This window comes from Tiliqua scincoides, chromosome 1 (genome assembly GCF_035046505.1).
Source record: "Tiliqua scincoides isolate rTilSci1 chromosome 1, rTilSci1.hap2, whole genome shotgun sequence".
In the NCBI taxonomy this organism is placed as follows: domain Eukaryota; kingdom Metazoa; phylum Chordata; class Lepidosauria; order Squamata; family Scincidae; genus Tiliqua; species Tiliqua scincoides.
Window position 1 is genome coordinate 63,160,886 of NC_089821.1, and position 24,869 is coordinate 63,185,754.

General features: G+C 46.7%; 1 protein-coding gene across 1 annotated transcript in view; it reads left to right on the top strand.

The window, feature by feature from the left end:
- The first annotated feature begins 4,347 nt into the window (after positions 1–4,347).
- The window catches only part of LOC136636244 (acyl-CoA (8-3)-desaturase-like), a 33,956-nt gene continuing 13,434 nt past the window's right edge, over positions 4,348–24,869 (top strand). Inside the window, exons 1-5 of the mRNA XM_066611206.1 lie at positions 4,348–4,629; positions 16,568–16,678; positions 17,667–17,864; positions 19,187–19,288; positions 19,428–19,556. Coding sequence (XP_066467303.1) covers positions 4,432–4,629; positions 16,568–16,678; positions 17,667–17,864; positions 19,187–19,288; positions 19,428–19,556 — 738 coding nt within the window. The 5' untranslated portion in view covers positions 4,348–4,431. The remainder of the gene's footprint in view (positions 4,630–16,567; positions 16,679–17,666; positions 17,865–19,186; positions 19,289–19,427; positions 19,557–24,869) is intronic.

Genomic DNA, 24,869 nt, shown 5'->3' on the forward strand with positions numbered 1-24,869 from the left:
AAGCATGGAGGTTTTGGCTCCCTAGGAGCCATTGCAAGAAGAGTGACTAGTCAGTAGACAGGTAAAATGAATTATTTTGCAGCAATGCCTCAGAGATTATAAAAAAGTGAAGTTTGATACTAGGGCATGAGTGATAGTCACAGTCCAGTTGTCATTCAAACCCCGGAGCATCAGTCTGAAACTAAATCAACAAACCATTGGACTGATATGGAATCCAGTAACCAGGGTTATGGGGGAATAAGGGCAAACTCAAGCAGGCGGTGCGGTGGGAGCAGACAGGGCTGAATTAAATAATGCTGGAGATGTGTGGATGCAGCGTAATTCTCTGGACTCTATAGAACATGCTGCTTTGCCAAAGGCTATAATTCTGTTCTCAGTATGGATTGCCACCAGTGATAAGCATTTTGCTTGGCTTGTGCTATGGCAAACGGAACTGCACTAGCAGCCTTCTTCCTGGGACCTGTGAACACTCACATACAGAGCTGGGCCTATAGAGCAAGTTCCTACACCCTGTCCTGCATTAGAGACTCTGTGCTGTTTCTTATGCTGGCAGACTGCCCAGTAATCTGAACTGTCTTATTACTGGGATCATGGCAACTGCTATCTTGGCATAGCTTCCAGTGGTACAAGAGCTCACAAACTACTGCTCTAATGTATTAAGGGCAATCTTGATTGGCCTGCTTTCATTGTTCCTATGTCCCTTATTTCCACTGATCACATTCTTGACTGCTAGGCCTTAAGATGAGATCTGACATATCTATGGATGTTGCCGTAAGAGTTTTTGGAGATAAAATCTGGCATATTGGCTTAGGTATGTGAACCTGGCAACAGAGGACAGTAACCCCAGGCAGGCTGAAATACTGTACTTGTATATGTTTAAAAGATTTTGCCTTCCTATCAGGAAATGGGCTGCCTGCAGGCAATTCTGCATTTGCCCAACTGAGGCTACATATTAATTAGGATGCTTTTGCAGTCACAAGTGGCATTTAACAACTGGTAATTTTATCAGATAGCTCTACCTGTTTTCCCCATCTTTTCTAATATTCATGCAAATATAATTATAAAAATCATAAACATTCATAGCCTAAACAATTACATGTACAGTTTCAATAAATTATACAGTACACTGTTATACTCACTGACATTCAATACTGTGCTGTGCGTGTTTACATTTTCACACTTTAGGATTCTCTAGGTTTGGATTACAGTATTTTCCTTAACTATGTGATGGAGTCCTGCATCCTTTTGTGATTAAGGCTGCCCTCACTGACCTTAATTTCTGGATCCAAGATCTAGCACAATGTAGAGTAGTGGTGGGGACTTTCATTACTAGCCTTTCAGCATTTTCTCTAAACCTTCAGCCTGGTTGCCCCTTATTCTTAACTTCTTTTTAATTTCCTTTTAGCTCCTGAATTCTCAACTTAGGAGGAGTAAGCAGTTGTTGGGGAAAAGTGCCACCTTGCCTCCTCCTCAATCATTGTACATGTGTCTTGACTGGCAAGGAATAAAAGGGGGGGGGAGAGGTCTTGTGCACATGTCCGTTGTGTTAGTTGATAAAGGAGCCAATGCAGCAAGCTTCTTTGGTGCCCCTTTCTAGAGATGAGTATTCTTGATGCATTTAGTCCTAATGTTTCAAATCATTATTATAAAATATAAAACACATCCAAAGTTACCAAATTCAATACACATCATTCCCGTGTGAAGCTGCATACATGCAAGACAGCAACAACAGAAACAGACAAATTTATAATGCAATCTGTACAGGAGTAGCATCAGTCCTATATTTCTGCTCCTATAAAACCATGAATTGCTATCACTTTTCCACAAACATTTGGATGATTTTTTCCTAATTTCTGCAGCCAATCCAATTGACAGAGAAGTGTGAGTCATACTGTCAGATCATATAAGGCTACCAGCTGGATATTTATTTTTTAAGTGCATGGGGTTCTTCATTTCTAATAGTCTAATTATATTCCTCAAGACCTTTACAAGGTGATCTCTACTGCCAGTCAAGTTTACCTCTTGAACAACTAGACTAACAGCCCAGTCCTACTGCTGGCCTTACGCTGGCAGATCTTACTATCCACCATTGTAAAGCTGGAATTGCTGGCATTGCAGCTGTTCATTCTTCGACTTGTTACAGATGGCTGGAAATTGGTTAGCCCCACACTGGTGGCCTGTAGAACCTCCACTGGAGCTGGTAGGTTGGTGGTGGGAGTGGTTTGAGAAAGAAGTGGTTTGAGAGAGTGGTGTGGAGCGGGCCAACCCAGGGGTAGGAGGGGGGTGATCTTAGTAGCCATGTACACCAAGGTTTTAAGCAGTCATATAACCCCTTCCTGGCCTGGATCCACCCCCAGGAGATTGGCAGGCTCCTCAGACTTACACCAGCAAAAGAGCTGGCATGAATCTGAGGAGACCTACTGGAGACCAGGTAGCATGAAGATAATATGAATTTTTGGAACCAAGAGGCTACCACATGCTGAGGATCTGGTGGGAGCTGGCAGATATGTTACCTGGCTGGAGTACACATGCTGCTTTCCTCTACCTGTACTCTTAATGTCTAGATATTTGCAAATAAAACAATTACAAATCTGCCATTAGTCTATGTTGCTCTCTCTGCTCCAAAGACAGCTAAATTCAAGTGGTACTGCCCCTGGAACTTATCACTGCTCAAAGCAATGAGCATATCTGAAGTTCTTACACCCTTTGCCCAGGTTGGATGGACTTCTTCCAATTTACTCACAGGACCTTCTTGCTGGGTCACCCCACTGGGAAGGTCTTGCAGACCTGTTCTAGAGAGGTTTCCTCATTGCTGTTTGGAGATTAGAGGCAGTTATACAGCATCCACTTCCTCCTCTACTCCACACAGGTCAGCTTCCCCAGGCCACTGTGTCCCTGTGGTTGCAGAGACATTGTCTTCAGTAATATGTTTTGTCTCTACAGCCTGATCATTGGCACTCCTTAAAGCTTTTTTACTGGAGCCAGCCTTATGGGTATGTGCAGCCCCACCTCCTTACCAACCCAGATCCTGCCTACCTAGTGTTCTTGTTGCCTAGGAAACCAAGGAACCTATATTGGAAACCTCAGGAAGGAGAGGCTTAAACAGAGACCTGACTGCAGCTTATTTGGCAGCTGGGGGTTACTGGCCAGTTTGCTAGCAGTGCACTACTTGGTTGCCCAGGTGACCCCGGCAATAGAGATACCTGACATTCAAGAGGGGCTTGACAAGCATAAGCCTGGGGATGACAGCGCAGCTCCTGGACAGCATGCAAGAACAATAACCATCACAATAATTTTCAGATGTTGTAACTGTGGACAGCATCCCCAGCTACAGGGTGATGAGACTGCCCTGGCAAGTCCCAACCCCAGCTGCCAGCATTTGTCTGCAGAGACAAACACTGTGACCAGGGAAAATATTCTAAATCACATGGCGGATTTCTCCCTGGTTGTAGTGTAGGGTTTGCTTTTGCAGACAAATGGGCAGCATTGGCCAACAGTGCGCACCAGCATAGTCTTGTTCCCTTGTAACTTTGGACACTGTCCACTGTGGACACTGTCCACAGTTACAATTACATGTGAAGAAGTAAACAAGTGAGGGCCCCAGGATGAAAGGGAGGGCACCAGGATGATAAGGGAGGACACCGGGATGAGGTCTCTTTTTTTTCTGGAATTTTTTTGTGACCAACTAAAGACCTGCAAAGGGCCCTCTCTGATGACCGCAGGGGCTGTGCAGGACCGTATGGGGGAAGGCGGTCCCTGAGGTACCCTGGTCCTATGCCGCATAGGACTTGAAAGTTCATCACCCAAACCTTGAATTGGGCTTGGAAAGAAATGGGATATAAATTTCTTAAATAAAACACTTATGCTGCTTCTTCAGTCCCTGTGAAATGACATTTTATGGACCGCGTGTCCCGGGCAAGAGGTTACTGATTCTGGTGAACCCACAGCAAGGAAGGGCGGTGGGGGGCGAGTTCCTCCACAGGGGCATTCCCAAGCACCATCACCTGGAAGCAGGGCGGGCGTGCAGAACCACCCAGTGGCTGGCAAGCACGCCCGGGCAGATGCGGCTGCCTGGCACAGGCCCACCAGCTTGTGCCCGTGAGAGAGACACGCCCGCCAGCAGTGCGGGAGCCGGCGGGGCTGCGCCCTGCGAAGCCGACCGGGGCACGGCCGGGCGCACGGAGCCTCACCCACTGTGCGGAGGGTTCTGCCGAACGCTGGCGAGCCTTTCTTCTCTGGAAGAGCCGCCCAATCCCCTCTCGAGGGGCAGGGCTGGCGGCACGAGCCGGCCAATGAAGCGACGAGGGGCGCGGCCCCGGCTGCCTGCGCTGCCTGCAGGGCGCTCAGTCTGGTGGGACAGTGGTGTTGAATGGGCAGGAAGGTGCTCGGCTGGCCGGAGGTCCCTGCAGGCCGGTGACAGCCGCCAGAGCGATGCCGGAGACGCAGCTCCCTGCGGCGCCCTCGGCCCCTCCGCGGCTCCTCACCTGGGACGAGATCAAGCTCCGCGCGGGAAGGGCGCCGGAGCGGTGGCTGGTGATCGACAGGAAGGTCTACGACATCAGCCAGTTTCACAAGAGGCACCCGGGGGGCTCCCGCGTGATCAGCCACTACGCGGGGCAGGATGCCACGGTGAGCGGGGAGGCGGACGGGGCGCGGGGAGGCGTCTCGGGGCTCTCCTCGGTGAGCTCGCGCGAAGCCTGCTTGCAGGAGAGATGGCGGGATAGAGGAGCATCGGCGCACGTGGGGGTGGAAGGTGGATGTTCAGTCCTGAGTCCTTTCCAGGCCTGGGTGCCTCCCCATCCCTGCACCGCCGCGATCCTGAACATTTTTACTCTCGAGGAGCCCCGACGCACGTTCAACGAGAGCCACGCAACTTCCCAGTTCGGAGGACTGCAGAAATCAGATGCATTGTCAGGTTCCTTTGACCCACACGGGCCTGGGTCGCTTCCTTTTCCTGCTTGTAATCCATGGAATGCTTTAGACCAGGGGTGTCCATGGCAGGAGGTCCACATCATCTCTCTGACACTGTCAGGGGCTGGAGAAAAAAAGAATTAATTTACATTTAAAATTTGAATAAATTTACATAAGTTTACATAAATGAATATATTAAAGATGAACTTATATGAATGAATGAAGGTCTTGCAATAGCTCAAGGCCTATAAAAACGCCTTGGATAAAGCGAGGCTGGCCTTTCCTTTGCTGCCGCTACTGCATCACAGACGTGAAACAGCAAGCAGTGGAGGAAGCCCTCATCCCACAGCTCATGCAAGAGGTCAAACAGTTGCCCTCACTTGCATCGGGTCAGTGCAGGCTCCAACAAATCTCTGGAGGGCCAGAGGCTAATTGGAGACTGGGGGCTCCCTGAGGGCAGTATTGAGAGGCCTCAAGCGCCGCATGTGGCCCCAGGGCCGGGGTTTGGGTACCCCTGCATTAGACTCACTGAAGGGGCTGCTGCTGAAGGTAGAGGACTGGCTGTCTTAGGCTGCAGTCCTATCCCCACTTACCAGAGAGTAAGCTCCATTGACTATAATGGGGCTTACTTCTGAGTAGACAGGCATAGAATTGGACTCTCACTGTGCTGAGCTGCAGGGTAAGGGAGGCGTTGGGGGTTGATTTCTGAAGAGGTGCTGGGGGAATTCACACTATCTGACCAGGAAGCAGGGCATGGGGGGGGGTCGCAGGGGTCTGAGGGCCCTGGGTCTAAAAGGGGGCCTTGAAGCCGAATCCGCATTTGAAGGGAGAAGGGAAGAGGAAGGGCCCCAAATGAAACATTGTACTCTCTGATAAAATTCCTCTCAGTGTCTAAGCCAGGAAGTCCTAAGTCTGGTACTTTAGGTGTGCAGGGACTGGCTGTGCTACTGAGTGGTAAGAGAAAAGGCACTCTGCATGTGTGAAGAAACAGAATTATGTCACACATTGGGTCCTACTATGCAGTATTTCAAGTTAAAGTTTTGTAGGTATTACTTTCCTAATAGCTGAAGCTGTGGTTCTTGAACTTTTTAGAGGCCCCTAGGCTGCTGCCTGATTTATTAATGCCAAGGGATGTGGCTATAATGGTGCTTGGGCAGCAGTGCTCCCCCCCCCCAGCAGCTTGTTTAACCCTTGATGACCATGGGCTAATCTGCCCTGTCAGTTTCACATACCATCCAAAATTGAGTCATGACTGACTGGTGAGACCCAGACCCACAGTTCTGAGAACCACTGAGCTGAAGTAATAAAAATACCTAAAATATTTCAGAATATCAGAAGATGAAATGAGCAAGACAGAAGGCTGCTGTGTGGTGAGTGATATAAGTATTTGTGCAGACCTGCTGATGTATTGGAAAGGAGAAAGTATAGAAAAGGAGACATCTTTTTTCCTTGATCAGAGATGGTTACACAGATTCTAGAGGCTCATTGTTGGCTAATCACCACAATAAATTAAAGATGTGCCAGGATGGACCAGAGACTTAGCAGAATTTGTAACAGTTCTGTTGGAGCTCTGAAAACTTTTCCAATGTAGTTTATCTGTGCACTTGCTGTGAGTGAGGCCTCTGCACATGCACAGTGAGGCTTCTCACATTGCAGAAGCCTTTTGAACTGCTGAACCTTCAATATCGCTGAACCTTCAATATTGCAGTTCAATAATGGAGTGGGGCCTTTGGAACCTGGAAGGGTTCCAAAGGGGGTGAAATCTGGAACCTGGAAGGGTTCCAAAGGGGGTGAAATCTGGAACCTGGAAGGGTTCCAAAGAGCGTGAAAGATCTGCTGTGATAAGCTGTTTCTGGAATGGTTGGTAGTGGTTCTGCTTTCTCTATCCTGAACTAGCCTTCTTTATGTAGGAGAGTGAGAATGAAAGATTCCTCAGGAAGATGTGGTACAATGAGTGATCAAGGGAGAAGTAAAAGAAAGATGGAAGGGGTGCATTTCAGTAAGAGGGAACTATTATAACTATTGTGTATGAAACAGAGAAAAGAGGTCATATTGGACCACCTCCATCATTTTGCCATTAGATTTTTAGTTTTGGTGCTAGGTCATTAATTTCTATTGTTCTCATTTAGGAGAGTGGGCAGCTTCTGTTTGTCACCATGTCTGTATAGCCCTGCTATGATGGTTCCTCTGCTCAGCCATGTAAGAAGCAACAAAAACCCCTTTGTGACAATAATGAAGTTCTACACACTGAAAGCAGTTAGCTGGCTACTTTTGGAAAAGGAGGTTGGATCCAACATGGCTGTCCTTATACTGTATACATAATGGACTATAAGTCATCCTTGGACCTTGGAGGACAAGCAGAGTGAATAGGGTCAACTAATGTACTACTTATGGTTCATAGCTTTTCCTTTTTTTTAGCATGACCCCTTTCTAAATTTATTCTACCTCTTTCCTCCAACAACCATCCCTTCCCAAATTAAAAAAACAAACAAACCTATCTACTTAGTTATGGGCATGAAGCTTGCCTTTCATTCAGTGTGGCATTAGGAAGCAGAATATGAAAAAAAAAACCTCATGTCCCTCCTAAAATCACACACAGGAAATGCAACAAACAGTGGATCTTCCCAGATCATTTTTAGATAGTGGGTGAAAAGTAGGGGAGAAGGATATTCAGGCTAGCCATGTGTCTCCAGGCTATCTCAGGATCCTGTCTCCTCCTGGTATTCCAGATGCTTCATGTTTCAGATGCTTCATGTTCCTCCCACAGGCCTGCTAGGCAGCCCAATGCTGAGCTGCCCAGCATACGTGGCTGCCACGGTGCCAAAATGGCTGCGGTGGCATCTTAAGCATGCCAGGCAGCCACCGGAAGTAGCACCACAATGGAGTTACTCAATTCTGTGGTGGCTCTTTAGCCGGTGCAGAATCAAGGAGTCCTGCGTCGGGCTGTGCAGCCCAGTATGGGGTTCTGGATCAGGCAGAGCTGAGCTCTGCTGGTCTCGCCCCTCCCCCTTGCTCCCTCCTCCCACCATGCCTTCCCCCACCCTCCACCTGCCCTGGAACGCCTCTTCCCTGCCTCCCCCATCCTGTCTTTCCTCTCTGCCACCTGGTGCTTAGCACGGAGTGCTAGGTGGCGGACTGTGGGCCCAGCACTGGAGCTGGCCCAGCGCAAGCTCATGCTGGGCTAGCTACAGTGCACATCAGCAGTGAGCTGATCTGCAGCATCACGCGAAGATCTGGATTGGGCCCTTAGACTCTTGAGAACCTATATCAAAAGAACATTTTCAAATGAGAATCAGATGCATTAGAATTTATAGAGACTTGACGCTATCACCGTAGGTCTGAATCAAAACAAAGATTTTAAAATTATGTTTCAAAGTTTGTTTAACTCTGGGCTCAATCCTATCCCCTGCCAACCCATAGCACACAGCACTGCTGATGGAGCGCACACTGTATACTATGATGGTAGGCGGAACCAGATACTTCTATGGGGGATACTCCATAGGCCAGTGGTTCTCAAACTGGGGGCAGGGGGAAGTCAGAGACATGATCCTCAGGATTGTGCCGCTACAGGGTAAGAGGGAGCTTTTTAAAAATGCACCTCACCTGCTGTCTGGGTCTGGGTGCAGGGGGTGTGGGGAGTCCCAGGGAACCCTCTGATGCAAAATAGCTGTTAGACATCTGAGCAGCATGTTGGGAAATCTGACCCAGGAAGGGGGATAAGACATGGCAGGAGCCAGCCCTGTTGATCACTTCTGGCATCATTTCCAGGTTAATGACATCACTTTCAGTGGGTACCGTCAGATTTCCTTTTTAAAAAGTGAATCCTAGTGAAAAGGAGGACCACTGGTCTAAAATAATCTCTCAAGGGTTACATTTCATTGTAAACAGATTCTCAGGGCTCCTGGATTGTACCACTTCAAGCTACAGGTGCTGGGGTTGCATATTTTAATGGCCCCTGTACAGAAAAGCTACGGAAACAGATGCTGGAACAAGAATAAGAACAGTAGTCATTCAAAATAAATGAATCTCTTAATAGCAATACCACCACGATAAGTCCTATGAATAGTAGTGCACACACAAAGTGGCCGTTTAGGTCCCCTGCGCACACTCGTGTCTCCACACTTCAACTGCAGCTGTTCTGCAAACGCATGTAATTTTGTGATTGTGACAGCTAAATGCCAACAAAGTGAAGTAGTGTTGAGAGTATTCAAGGATGCCTTTAAATCAGGGGTCTCTAAACTTTTCAGCTGAAGGGCCGCATCAAATATCTGGCACAGTGTTGAGGGCTGGAAAAAAAATTAAATAAAATATTTAAATAAATACATTAGAGATGGAACTTAGATGGATGACTGAAATGAATGAATGAATGAATGAATGAATGAATGAATGAATGGGCTCAAATGTCCAGAATTTCTCCATGCACCAACACAGCCCAAGAAATAAAGCACACACTTAAATGGATCCCTATTCCCCCACCCCACAAGCACAACTCTGGTTGTGTTTGGTCAACTGGGCCAGAGGCTCTCAGGGGATCAGAGGCTGGCCGTGGGCCGGATAGAGGCTCTCTGCGGGCTGCATCTGGCCCCTGGGTCTGGGTTTTGAGACCCCTGTTTTAAATGAATGTATAAAATACCTGTAATAAGAAGCAAGAAAATCTTCAGGACTGGTTGGGATGAATGCTAACCTTAACGAAACTTTGTTGCCTCAGGCCCAGTTTCCTTGTGGATAATTTTGGTTACTATGTATGCCACTTCTTTCATGTTCTCACCAATATGCATTATCCTGTTGACTGAACACTAATGTTCACAACAGTTGTATGTGGGTAGATTACCTGTTATGGTAAAGAGTGAGAGTGCTGTTGTGGTGAGGCTGATTCAGCATTTTGGTTGCAGTAATTGTAGCAGTGATTTTTACTCTTAGATGAATGTTCACCCTCCTCATTCGCAGGAACTTTGCATAGTTGGGCCTCATTCATGGTGGAGTTCTTTTGCAAGATACTGAGCTTTCGGGGGGCTGCTAGCACTAAGCTCAGTCTAAGGCAGTGTTTCTCAACCAGTGATATTTGTACCACCAGTGGTACTAAAGTTGATGTCAGGTGGTATTTGCGGGACCCCCAGCCGCCTGGCAGCGAGACCAGCAACACAATGCAACAAGCAGCAGTAGGAAGCTTGGTTAGGCAGACAGAGCTCCAGTGTGCACTTTTCACATGCTTGAAAAAGCCCTTCTGTCTACCTTGAGCCTCTTACTGGTGTTTGTCGTGTTGTATCTGAATCTGGAAACAACTGGTGATGATATCACCACCATTTACTTTCAATAGATGGACAATGCAAACTGGTATAGCAGGGGACAAACTCTGATCTAAGGGGAAAGATTTCCTTTTTTAAAATCTGTGTGTGCAGTCTTGATGTCTTGAAGCTCAATGGCAAAGCATAAGCTTTGCATGAAGAACATCCTAGGTTCATTCCTTGGCATCTCCAGGTAGGGTACATTCCTTCTGAAATCCTGAATAGACCCTGATAGTGTAGACAACTGTGAACTAGATGAACCCACAAACTTCCTAAGTCACTAGCAGTGCAATCCTAACTTGCACTTGAACAGGTAGAGCAGTGTGCCTTTGCTGTATCTAGTGCAAGTTTGGTGCTGGCTGGATACCACTTACTCTGTGTTGTGCTGCAGTAGCCCCAATAAGGCTACTTGGATCTGCGTCACCTAAAGAGGTAGCACAAATCCAGTCAGCCCAGAGCTGTCCAGTGCTGCCCAAGAACGGGACTAGGATCTGGCATAAGTGCCAAATCTTGGCCCCGCCTCTCGCTCCCCACCCATCTGCCATGGGACCACCCACCCTACCCCCATCCTGAAATGCCTTCTCCCTACCTCCTCACCATGCCTCCCCAACCCCTGCACCAGCCTGGAAAGGCCGCTGAAAATTTACCAGGCCTGGAGTCTGTGTCAATGTGGGGAGGCCGGCACACATGCTTGTGCTGGCCTTCCTGATTCTTAAGCCAGTGCAAACGTGCCTTATGACACATTTGCGACAATCCCCGGGCCAGTGCAAGGGACTTGCACTGGCCCAAGGCCACATTAGAATTGCACCCTATGGATTTTACAATGGATATCAATGGAATCCCACTGAAGTTCAGAAAGTCTGATGTTAAGGAATCCATTTAGGCAAAATGGGATTAACGAAAGCAGAATTTCTGCTCTGATCATCCACTGTGACTTCATGACACATCTTTATTAATGACAAACATTGTGGAATGAGAAATAGAGCCTGGAGTTTACTGTCTCCAAGAGCTGCTCTGTATTTTTTATAGACAACAACACAAGGAAATAAGGGGTCCTCATGCTGACAACAAAGCAAGTCCATTTCTTATACATACTTTTCCCAGCGAAATTCATTCAGAAGGATCCTATGTGAAGAACCTTACTAAATGTTACATGCACCTGTATGCCATAACTTTCTGATAGCCATTTTAAGGAGAAAAACTGCTTCAGAAAAGGGCTGTTTTGGAACTGAGAAGTGGCTGGAGCTGGAATTAACCTTTTGTGTGGGCGTGAAGGGGGTGTTTAGCCTTTTTTCCTGATTCTCCACTTCAGATGGTTCAGAAAGCCCTTTTCGACTTGAAATGGAGAAGCAGCAGGTGGGGAAGCAAGCCCCGCCACCATGAAATGGCGTTTCTCTTTATTAGAAAAAGATGGCTGTTGGGAGTTTTGTTACATTCTTGTACAATGTTTGCAAATCTAACTCATAAATCAGGAAACATCTTCTCCTCGTATATCCACTTGTAAAGATGGTGATGATTCTTTTCATTTTACCTTGGAGAACCAGAGCAAGATAGACTTGCTTGAAGCTAGAAAATTGAACCTGGGTTGAGATCCCAATGTCACCAGAAGCCCATTGCACCCATCGTTCAAATTTGAATCTGAGTCTTGAGTCACTTCGGTCAGGGGACTTGAACTCATGTCTGAGTCCAAGCTTCTCTTTGCCAGGCTCCAGTAGCTCAAATAACAGAGCCTGTTTATGTGGCTGGCTTTTTTTTATGGAACTGCCATATTCCTATGCTTATGGTGAGCCTGTTGTCTGAACCAGTAATCATAATGGCATATGAGAATTGGGCATGTAACCATGTTGGAGTTTTTAGAAAGGATAGTGGTGGCATCCTGGATGACACTGGGTCTTGTGATGAATGGGTCCTTTGATTGGGTCATTGTGAACAATCCAGACACAAAAACATGTCTGACAGCACCCATTGTGCTGAGATGAACTTAATAAGCCACTCACAGAGCCGTGTGCTGCAGACTGGATTTAGTGGCATTCTTGAAAGCTTACTTGGAAATGAAGCTGAAATCCAGCTCTGCTAAGGCAAGAGGTGGAGTAATTCCTATGGTTGTTTTTTTTTTTGGTTTTTTTTGAAAAGGGCAAATCTAATGAGCAGCCTGTCTTGCATTAAAGAAAGCCAGCAGTGCCTCATTTGCATCCTGCAGCCTTACTAAGTATTGTGATTCTGGGAAGGTGCTTTGCAAGCCCCAGCTCAGACACTTTCCCTCACTTTCAGATAGGATTGCCAGATTTTACAGCCACCATTGTGGTGATTGGCTGAAATGTGTGGTACCACCATCTACAGCTCTGCATCTGAACCGCCCCTTTCCCTCCTTCCAATAAGAAAACAGACTGGAAAATACCACTTCCTCTCTCCCTCCCCCCAGCCTCCCTATTCAGATAAGCTTGAACACAGAGGATGTAATCTCTCTCTCTCTCTCTCTCTCTCTCTCCCAGCACATTGTGTTGAGCTGGAAGCAGCAATATGGGCTGCATTTCTAAACAGTTTCTTGGCTGGCAACCAGTTAAAGGGAGAGCACCCTCTGAAAGCCCACAACTGAAGACTGGAAAGTTAGAGAAGTGGGGAGTATGAAACAGACTAACTGTATTCACAAGCACTCTTGAGCCTCCCCAGTCTCTTCTGTAGTTGCTGTGCATATGTGACAAGCACCAGTGCAGTGTTCAAATGCCTTCCTATGATGAAGCTCAAAAAAACTTGATGGGTACCCAACACCTGCATTTTTGCGGCAGCTGTGAACAGATATTTGTTTATCCAAAGTACATGGTTAATTCTTCACTCCCCGTTTGTCCATAGAGGTGTACACATCCAGGGATGGCTTTTCTCACAGGCCCTTCTACCTTTAGAGCAGGGGTGCCCAAACCCTGGCCCTGGGGCCACATGCGGCCCTCAGGGAGTCCCCAGTCTCCAATGAGCCTCTGGCCCTCTGGAGATTTGTTGGAGCCCGCACTGGCCCAGCGCAACTGCTCTCAGACTGAGGGTGACTGTTTGACCTCTCGTGTGAGCTGTAGGATGAGGGCTTCCTCCACTGCTTGCTGTTTCATGTCTGTAATGCAGTAGTGGCAGCAAAGGAAAGGCCAGCCTTGCTTTGTGCAAGGCCTTTTATAAGCCTTGAGCTATTGCAAGACCTTCATTCATTCATATAAGTTCATCTTTAATATATTCATTTATGTAAACTTATGTAAATTTATTCAAATTTTAAATGTAAATTAAACCCCCCCCCCGGCCCCTGACACAGTGTCAGAGAGATGATGTGGCCCTCCTGCCAAAAACTTTGGACAACCCTGCTTTAGAGAGTTGTCCCTCTGGTCACTTTTAAAGGCCCCAATGTGGGCTGTTAGCCAGTTCCTCCTTTTCCATGGGCATAGACATCTGCTACAAAGCCAACTTTTTTGCACCCATCTCTCTGGTCTTCAGTGAAATGGAAACATTCAGGGGACAACCTTGTCAGTTCACAAGTTTTTGCTTTGCTTCAAAAGGGCATGTAAGTACACTAGAATTGGTGCAGGTAGTAATACTTTTCTATTATGTATCATGTATGTATATTTCTGTAGAATCCCTGTTTCCTCAGTATTGTTGCTGCCTCATGCTATTAACCTTCAGAGACGGACAGGCAGATCTAATATCTCCACAGCAGCTCCTAGTGGTCAAAAGGAATAACTACAGTGAACCCTCCATTTAGCGAACCTCTGTATACTGTAGGATTCAGAAATAACAGACACTGGGCCCAATCCTATCCAACTTTCTAGCACTGATGCAGCCGTATCAACGGAGCATGCACTGCATCCCGTCATGGGGGCAGTCATGGAGGCCTCCTCAAGGTAAGGGAATATTTGTTCCCTTGTCTCAGGACTGCATTTTGGTTGCATTGGTACTGTAAAATTGGATAGGATTGAGCACACTGCCTGCTTTCTGATGTGTGCAGAAGTCTGTTGAACCCTTACCCTCAGCTGTGCCTCTCTCCATATAGTGCTGAGGACCTCTGGAAGATTAAGTGTATAGGGGGCTCAGCGGTAGGTTTCGTTACTTTCCCTGGCTCCTTGGCACTGCCAGTCCCTGCTCCACTCTCAACCAGGATGCTCCAGAAATGGAGGTATTCTGGTGGAGGAATATTTCCATTCCTCACAAGTTCTAGTTGAGGGCAGAGCAGGGAGTGGCATTGCTGAGAGAGCTCTGGTAGGCCTGCCCCCAAGTCCCTTACCACATTTGCCTATCTGTCAGAGCTACTGCAGTATTGAACAGTGGTATATAATTTTTAAAGATTAAAGTAATAAGTATAATGTCCATTTTGGATTAGAAGATTTATTTGGGTGAAGCTAAGAACAGTGGCGTAGGTAACCAAGTTGCTGCCCGGTGCAAATTGAAAGAAAATTGTGTAGCCCCCCACCCCAATGACATCAAATTTAATTAATTAAGGGCACAGTCCTAACCCTAATCCTTTCCAGCACTGACATAAGGGCAATGCAGCTCTGAGGTAAGGGAACAAACATTCCCTTACTTTGCGGAGGCATCTGTGAGTGACATCCAACTGCAGGATGCAGCACACATCCCATTGGCACCGCTATGCCAGTGCTGGAAAGCACTGACATAAAGGGTTAGGATTGCGCCCTAAATTAAATTACCACGGGGCTGAATTGTGGCTATATTGGAGTGGGAAAGTTGGATATGCATGTCTACTCAGAAGTAAGTCCCATTATATTCAATGGAACTTACTCCCAGGTAAATGTGGATAGGATTTCAGCCTTACTTCTGTAAGTGACCACAAATCTAAAAGGCAGATCTAATTTAGAGCCTATTCTACTCAGAAGTGAGTTCCATTGTGATCAATGAGGCTTACTTCCTGGAAAATGTGTATATATAGTTTGAGAGGCGCAGAGATGATCATACCAACCAGCAGCTTACCTTAAGAAACTGGACTAGAATAGGGATTAATGAATTATGAAGAAATGATGAGATGTTGATGGCTACTATGAGGCCAGGCCAGACCTGCTTTGGGCGCCACATGCTCATCTGGCACCTCTTGCCTTGCTGCTCTCCTCTTCAGATTCCTGTGTGGGCGCAGGCAACCCATCACAGCCAGCCAAACCCACTCCTATGTGTCTACTCAGTAGTAAGTCCCATTATAGTCAGTGGGGCTTACTCCCAGGAAAGCGTGGATAGGATTGCAGCCTTAGGTGCCTGTATGAGAAGTGGGGAGGGAGAGAGCTTAAAAACCCAATACCATGCCTGCCTACTCAGAAGTAAGTCCCATTACAGTCAATGGGGCTTACTCCCAGGAACATGTGACTAGAATTGCAGCTCCTTGCAGGTGCAGAGCAAGGGGCTAAGCTGTTGCTCCCCCCCCCCCAGGTTTGTGTGCTGCTGCTGCTGCTGCTTTTTTCGGTCCCAGAGCTGTGTGTGTGCTTTGCTAGTGCTGGGGCTGGCGACTGAGACTAGGCTGCAGGCATGGCGGAGCGGAGGAGCAACAAGAAACAGTCCAGCGCTGTGTGCCCCTCTCTCCTGCAGCCGAACTGTGAGCCCCTTGCTGTGCACTGCAGGGAGGAGAGACTCAGGTTCGGCTGCAGGAGAGAGGGGTGTGTGGTGTGGGACTGCTTCTTGTTGCTCCTCCGCTGCACTGTGCCTGCAGCCCAGTCTCAGTCACCAGCCCCAGCGCTAGTGAAGCACACACACAGCACTGGGATTGTGACAAGCAGCAGCACACAGTCCTGGCAGCTGAGATGGTGGCGGCAGCGGTAGAGGCTGGGGAGGCATATGTGGCAGTTCCATCTCTGCTGCCAACTGGGGGAAGGGGCAGGGGGCAACAGTTTAGTCTCTCCTCTCTCCTGTGTGTGCGGTGATGGGCTAAACTGTTCTCCCTCCTCCCCAGCCGGCAGCAGAGATGGAACTGCTTGCTGCACACGCCATCCCCAGCTGCTGCAGCTACCATCGCAGCTGCGGGGCTGACTCTTCCATGCTGCCTGCTGTGTGCCTGCAGACCAGTGCAGCAGTGAGGAGCACAGGAGTTGACGGTGTCGCCCCCATAAACTCCTCTCTCTTCTGTGTGCCAGCAGCAGCATGATCGGTGAGCACAGGCATTGGGCTACCGGGGGGGGGGGGGCTACAACACACGGGCTACAATTTGTAGCCCACGTGTTGTAGCCCCCCACCCTGTAGCCCGATGCACTTGCTACGCCCTGCACCCCCTTAGCTACGCTACTAACTAAGAGTGGGGCCAGCAAGCTACACTGAATAACTGAATTTTACCCATTGGCCTAGGGATGGTCACAGGTCCTGCCTCTGAAAATGCTGACTCACCTTATTCTTCTGTGGCTTTTCAGGATCCCTTCACAGCATTCCATCTGGAAAAGGCTCTTGTAAGAAAGTACATGAAGTCACTGCTAATTGGAGAGCTTGCAGCAGATCAACCCAGCTCTGAGCCCAGCAAAAATGTGAGTTTCCCCTAAGAGTGAGCTTGAGAAAGGATCTTTGCTGATGGTATAGCAAATCACAGGCCAAGACAATGTGAAGGTATCTGGGTAGTCAATCTGAAACAGGAAATTGAGTTGGGAGGGTTCAAGAGCTATTTTTCAACATGCAAACATTGGGATCAAAAAGGATTCCAGCAACTGATGAATGCATGTTCCCATATAATAAGTAAATAACTTATGCAAGAGCTCACATGTGCTTATCTGTACTTCAGTAACATTTTAAAAGCATTTTTAAAAATGCCCCAGTGTCTTTTAAAGCAGATGGTGAGAATGTCAGGATTCTGACAGTTTTCCTTGTCTCCCCTTCATCTGATAATGGTGCAATCCCTTTATCAGGTTAGGACAACGCTTTTCAAACCGGGGTGTCGCAGGGGTGTCGCAGTGCCCCAGTCAGAGGGCCCTGGCCTCTGCCCCCTTAAGGGGTGGGGGCAGGGAGGAGGCAGCAATGTGATTCCCAGGATCGCATTGCTAAGGGGGCTGCAGAGATTGGCATTTACTCATCAGTCTCTGTGGGAGCCTATCTATGGTGTGGGGAGCCCTGCGCGAGCATCTGCAGGGCTCCCCACAGCTTAAAAAGTGAAAGCACAGTGATCGCTCTACACCTCTGCAAAACTGGAAGTGGAGCGCAATTGCTGCACTTTCACTTTTTAAGCTGTGGGGAGCCCTGCAGATGTTTGTGTAGGGCTCCCCGCACCCCCAACAGGCTGCTGTAGGGACTGGTGAGTAAATGCCAGTCTCTGCAGCCCCCTTAGCAATGCGATTCTGGGGATTGAGTCACTGCCTTTCCCCCCGCCCCCGCTGCCTCCCCCCTCCCCTGCAAGGACATACTGCGGTCCTCAAACTCCCTGGGAGTTTGAGAAGCACAGGGTTAGGATGAATTCTGGTGGCGGAAAAACAGAATTGAATCAACTATGCTATCTCTAACTTTTATACTTTATCTCCTTAATAGAAACTGCTCATAGAGGATTTCCGTAAGCTCCGTGTAACTGTTGAGAAGATGGGACTTCTGAATCCCAACCATCTCTTTTTCTTCATGTACCTCATTCACATTTTGTTGCTGGATGTAGCAGCTTGGCTCAACATCTGGTACTTTGGGTCATCCTTGGTGCCTTTTCTTGTCTCTGGATTGATGCTTGGCACTGTTCAGGTAATTTCCTGATAACATGGGGTATGATACTGAATGATGATGCAATGCAGGTAGTTGCAGTGTTCCAAGGTACGTAGGCTGCACAAGAGGAGATGGTGTCTCTAGGCTTCTATATAGGGGACTCTCATATCTCTATTGCTTTGCTCCCACTCTCTCTCTCTCTCTGCTTTTATTTTCTAATACAATCCCCAGAGGCAGTCCTGGGCTTTCCACCACCCAGGGCCACCTCTGCCTTTGCCACCCCCCACCCCCGCTCCTGATCCGGAAGTCATCATCATCACAATTGCTTCCATGCGGCTGCCTCTTCAATTCCCCCTTTGAAAGAAAGGGGACAGTCCAGACTCCGACGGAGCCTTTTGTGCCACTTTGAAAGGCTCCATTGGAGTGCTTTGGGGCCACTGGGCAGAAGCTTCCAATGGTCCAAAGTACTCTGATGGAGCCTGAGAAGCGGTGCATGCCTCATCTGATTTCGGAGGAGGTGTGCGCCACTTCCAGCCGCTCTGAGGGCCGTTCTCTCCCCTCCTTTTTCTTTAAAGGGGAGGAGAGGGTGGTCCCCAGATGTGGTCAGGAACTATGCCAAGAGTAGCTGCAGGAGCGCAGCCAACTCTTGGCCAGGTTCCCAGCTGATAGGAAGTCCACCCCCTCTCCTCCCCAGGAGGGGGCTCAGCCCTCAGAGCGGTGTGGAACTGCATTGATCGTGGCTGCACTCCTGCAGCCACTGTCAGCGTGGTTCCTGTCGAACCCTGGGGTGGGTTACAGTGCCATCCCCCCAGTGCAGCACCCGGGGCATGTGCACCCCTGTCCCTCCTCTGGGTATGCCACTGACAATTCCGCACATAGCTATTCTGTCCCTCAACTGCCCACATGTTTCCAACTCTCTTAAACAGTTGTTTCTCTGACACTCTCCTTCTGCCTGGAAGTCCTTCCCAATATGATGATGGCACCTTTGTCTCTTCTTTCAAATTCCTCCTCAAAAGTCCCCTTCTGTATGAAGCCTTTTGACCTCATCCAACCTAGCAAAGACTCCATAAATAGGAGTGTTTGTTTCTGGTGAGTAAGGCAGGATTAGGTCTTACTGAACAACAATGAACTTATTTCTGAGTAAAACACCCTTTTCAAAGACCTCTATCCATATGTAGAGCACTGGGTCATATTCATCCCTTGTAACCTTGGCCTCTGACATTCCTCTTTTTCCTCTGTTTTCTCCCCATTGTCAAGATTCATGCTGTAACCTTCTTGGAGCACGGACCCATTGGTGTTTGTTTTTGCTAATACTGTAATTCCATGTTATTATTAGCCCCTGTATGAATAATGTTTTCCAGGCCCAAGCTGGTTGGCTGCAACATGATCTGGGGCACCTCTCTGTCTTTGGCAAGTCCAGGTGGAACCACTGGGTTCATAAATTTGTGATTGGACATCTGAAGGTGAGTAGCAATACTGGAATTGCTCCTTGGCAGTTTGTAGGATGAATAAATCATGGAGCCCCTCCCAGACTGAGACATTGCTGGGTCCTCAGTGTACAGCAGAATTTGAGATCCTCTTCTTGTCTGTTACTTTCTATAGGGTGCACCAGCCAGCTGGTGGAATCATTGGCATTTCCAGCACCATGCCAAACCGAACTGTTTCCGCAAGGACCCGGATCTCAATATGCATCCTTTGCTATTTGCACTGGGGAAGAAGCTTTCTGTGGAGGTGAGTCTTGTAAAACTTTGGGGGCAGAATGGGAAATGGGATTTGAACCAGATTGGCATCCCTATGCCCCTTGGTACCATAAAAAAGGATTGTGGATGTGATATCTTACTAGAAATAAATTGAGAGAATGAGATTAAGATTATAAGATTATTTTATAGGTGTCCCACAGGCAAGGTGACCATAAATTTTTTTAAATAAAATTTTGATCATGTGCTTGAACTGGCCTCATGTTGTTTTGGCAGCTGGCAATTTTGAAATAAGGTTTATGGTTTCATCCTTGGCATATTTACTCAAAATAAACATGTGGGTTTTTTTTTCTGTTGGGAAAGAGACCTTTGAATTTGAAGCAGAAGAGATTTTTGGAAAACCATTGGCTAATATTGTTTAATCCTAATTGGATTTTATTGTAGTTTGACTGACATTTTATGAATTTTATTTATTTAAATAATGCATTATGATTCAGTAATTTCTGTATGAATTATTGTATTTGAAAAGCTTTGCTGACTGACGGGCCAATCCTATCCAATTTCCAGCACTGGTGCAGCCGCAATGAAACCCCAACGTAAGGGAACAAATAAGGAGGCCTCTGGGACTGCTTTCCCACCATAGGATGCAGTGGATGCCCCATTGGCACTGGAAAATTGGATAGGATTGGGTGCTGAATTTGTCATTTTACTGAATGGTGGCTTTTTGGTCTATGTTTGAAATAAAATAATGTCAGGACTGCTCTTAATGATTTGTGTTGACCTAAATCATGATCTTTGAGGAGTAAAATGGCATTGACTATTTTAAACTGAACCCATTCCAAATATACTTCTCAATTGTTTCATGGCCTACTCTGTAGTGAGATAAAATGTGAATATAAACAGTTGTTTATTTCGGCTGTAAAAGTTTTTAAAAAAATTCTGAAGTTCTAGTTCTCATGGAAGTACAGATCACTTCCAGTTCATATTTTCAGCCAGGTGCATGTGTGGTACAGTCCTCCACATACTGTTCCATCTCCAAAATGCATGTGGGAGATCACCTGTTTTGAAAGTATTACTTAAAATCTCTCTGTATGTGAAAAGCAAACACCAGGGAGAAATAAAGCGAGAAACTACCTTAAGCTAGAGACTCCCTGAGAGAGTAGCTTTGTGCAGGCTGGGAGACTTCCATGTGGGGGTGCTTTCAATCATGTCATCCCTGACATGCATTCTGCAGTTGATACACAACCCAGTTCTATGCAGGGCCTGCACTGGCAGAACTCATGTTCCACTGGTGAGCACTGTCGCAAAAGAACTGTAAAGTACTTTGTAAAGTGCTTTCTAAAAGCACAGTAAAACAGAGAGCTGGCACACCAGTAGGAAAGCTGGAGCCTTCCTGTGCGTGCTGGTGGCCATCAGGACACTCTCCAGGTAAGTCCGTTGCAGGGGTAGGGAGGGGGTAGAATGGGGAAGGGATGGGGTGGGTGGATCGGGCCTGGGAGGTGGGTGGGTATGCCAGTGTGTGCTGTATCCTAACACCCAAGGATGGGAATTCAACTTGACATGTTCTAAGCAGCTGTTTTTGATAATTTGAGTTGACTCGAGTCATGGACATCACTGATCACTTGACTCGTGACTTGGGGCCAGTGACTCACATAAAGAATCTAGACTTGAAATGACTGAAATCCCTATCTTTTTAGTGTGTGAGCCCAATCCTATGCATGTCTCCTCAGAACTAAGTCCCACTATAGTCAATGGGACTTACTCCCTGGTAAGTGTAGATAGAATTGCAACCTGAGTGTTCTTGCATACTTACACACTCCACCACCACCTTCCTTTTTACTGTGCTCAAGAAATCACATCTCAGGAATTGAAATATCTCAGACTCACAGCTCAAAGGACTTGAAATTTTTTCAAGTCAAGTTGCAATGGGCATGCACTATGACTCGCAAGTTGAGTTGTGGGGTCGGTGACTTGTGACTCAAGCCTTGATCTTAGTGACTTGGGCACATCCCTGCTAACACCCTTTCCTCAGCCTGATCAACTTAATATTGCTGGTGCAAGTCTGAGTTGACCCATAGTGGTTGCTGAGGCTTACCCCAGGACAAGGAGGCAAATGTTCCCTTAAATGAGGAGACCTCCAACAGCTGAAATTCCCTTACAGGATGCAATATAGCCTGGGTTGGTGTTGCTGCATTGCTGGTGTGGGGATTTAGTTAGAATTGGGCTGACAGTGGTATAAAGAACTGTACTGTTCCATCTACCACCTTCGCCATGGGAAAGGTGGGGTAGAAAATTTTAAATAAATAAATGCCTAAAGAGTTAGGGCTGGCTCTAGAGTACTTACATAAACTAGGCAGAACCCAGCTGCATAAATAACAGAATCACTCTTGCTGTTTATTTGCACTGAGCCAATGTGACACAGTCGTTAAACTGTTGAGACCAGCATTCAAATTTTATCTCCATGAATTCGCACAGAGCCCTCTACCAAGGTTCCTTCTTGCTCAGATTTACAGCCCAATCCTATCCACACTTTCCTGGGAATAAGCCCCATTGAATCTAATGGGACTTACTTCTGAGTAGACATGCATAGGATTGGGTTGTAAGTGCCTTATCTGTAAAATGAGAATAATTGGGGTTTCTTTACAAGAAGACTTTTTGCTATAAGAACAAAGTAGATGAGGACTGTGAAGCATTTTCTACCTTAGTATTGCTATATAAGTTAATAATAATGTCAATTAAAATGTGGATATCTCTATTGTATTTTTGACACAGTGAGGCTAATAACTTCAAGGGGGATGCTCAACACTCCACCCTACCACTGCTCCAACCCCATAGTTGCTTTAAAGTAACTTCTTAAAAGTTAGGCCATCTGATTGTGGGTCTCCTTCATTGTCAGCACAATCCTATGCATGTTTACTAAGAAGTATGTTCCATTTTATTCAGTGGGGCTTACTACCCAGGAAAGCATGCAGAGGATTGCAGCCTGTGTCTATTTTGGCCTAGAGTTCATTAACTTTCATGTGTAGGTTGGTCACATTCAAGGACAGAATGTCTGTACACTGGTGCAGCTGTCAGTACTTGGGTGCACAGTTCCATGTATCTGAGTTTACTTTTTATCCTATCAGCCACCTGTGTACATTGTACACAGCTTGTACTTACACTGACTGGGATATGTGAATAACTGTACCTAGATACAGACTAACAATAGGTGCAGGTACAGACTAAAAATGGCTATAACTAAGAACACAAATCTATTGATCTGTCATCTGGTTACAGTTCTAACAGGCAAATTTAGGTGTGAATAGGATTATAATTTTAGGGCCCAATCCTATTCAATTTGCAGCACCTGTGCAGCCGCCATGTAACCTTGAGGTAAGGGAACAAATGTTTCCATATCTTGAGGAGGTTTCTGTGACTACCCTACCACCCCAGGATGTAGTGCACGCCCCATTGGCAGGGCTACACTGGCACTGGAAAAATTGGATAGGATTGGGCCTTTAGTCACTACTGCTTAAATAGCTTACTCATCCTTTTCTTTTATCTGCATCTGACCAAACCCCCTATAAGATTTTTTTTTCTTCTAAAAGGTTCAGTTCTTTTGTTGCTATGTTATATACAGAAAAATTCATGCAAATCTGTGCACAGAAGTCCTTTCAGCCCATATTGCTTCAACTAGTTCAAGGTATGGCATTCTTTCCAAAGGGCTGCTTTGTCTCAGGCATTCCTTTAATCCATCAAACTTGCCAAAGAAGGAAACTTAATAATAAAGTTTGCCATGTTGGCCACTAATGCCTACCTTATTTTCTTAACAAGGAGTTACAAAATAACAGTGGATATTGTTAATACATTCCCTCTTTCCCCAGGAGTGAAGAGTTTCAAGGGCAGAACTACCATGTTGTTATTATTATTATTATTAACAGTATTTATATACCGCTTTTCAACTTAAAGTTCACAAAGCGGTTTACAGAGAAAAATCAAATAACTAAATGGCTCCCTGTCCCAAAAGGGCTCACAATCTAAAAAGTTGCAAATGAATACCAGCAGACAGCCACTAGAACAGACAGTGCTGGGGAAAGGTGGGCCAGTTACTCTCCCCCTGCTAAAAAAAAGGAGCACCCACTTGAAAAGTGCCTCTTACCCAATTAGCAGGGGTAGCATGTTTAAACTGCAATATGTATTTCATAGGAAGAAATATCAGTTGAATAAATGGAACTTTCTTCCATATATGGGATCAGGGTGCATATTTCCCTTGTGGTATTTGATTTATACAAATACATAAGCAAAACACAAAGCAGAAGATATCCTAAAGATCAGTTTGGATAGGCTACATTTGCAGCTTTAGCTAACGGCAACTAGAAATGTGTTTGTGCACACACCCTCACACTCCAATCAAAGGTAACAATATGCTATACTTTTAGTGTCCAAGGCCCCTTTCTTTATCCTCCTTTTGTTCCTGCACCTACATTTGTCTTTTTAACAAATCTTTTGGGGCTTCGTCTGAGGTGGGTCCTCCACATTCCTACTAATGATAAGACATCACAAGATAGTGCAAGCTCCTGCTGAGGCAGGCAAGCAAGGGAAGGCAGGAGTGTTCAGTGGAGGGTGATTGGAATGGCTGACAAACAGAGATCTGGGATCCCTGAGAAACTGTGCAAAAAGCGTGGGAAAGCTCTGCACAGTGGCGTCGCTAGGGGGTGCAGGTGGTGCGGGCTGCACCAGGTGATGCGCAAGGGGGGGTGACGTGCTAAAATTGCGGTGGTTAGGAATAACCCCATCATATTATATGTGGAATTCATATTGTATGTTGGATGTGGAATTTCCAGCAGAATGCAATAAAAAAACTGGAGTGAATGCATGCAGCACAATGGAAAGTGAAATGGAGCCATATCGCGCATCTAGTCATGAGTAGGCGAACTTACCTTAGTTCGTTGGAAAGGGCAGGCTGAGGGGAATCCAACAACACCAGAATGGTCCTGATCCAATGAATGTAGCCCCCCAAAAACACCTGAGGAGGTCCCTCCCTCCAAGCTGGCAAATGTATTGAGCCTTATGGAAAGTGAAACTAAGCCACATGGTCGTGTTTACTTGTGAGTAAGCAAACGTGCCTTGGCTCCTGGGCAGGTCAGGCAAAGAGAAATGTGAGGCCACCAGAATGGTTCTGATTTGATGCAACTGGAGCTCAACAAAAGCTCCAGAAGGCAGCCCCCCCCCCCCGCATAAAAAGAATGAAACAGGCTTGACAGGGTAAGGTGAATTTTTTTCTGTTTAAGCCTTTCAATTCTATCCACACTTTCCTGGGAGTAAGCTCCACTGACAATAATTGAACTTACTTCTGAGTCAACAGGCA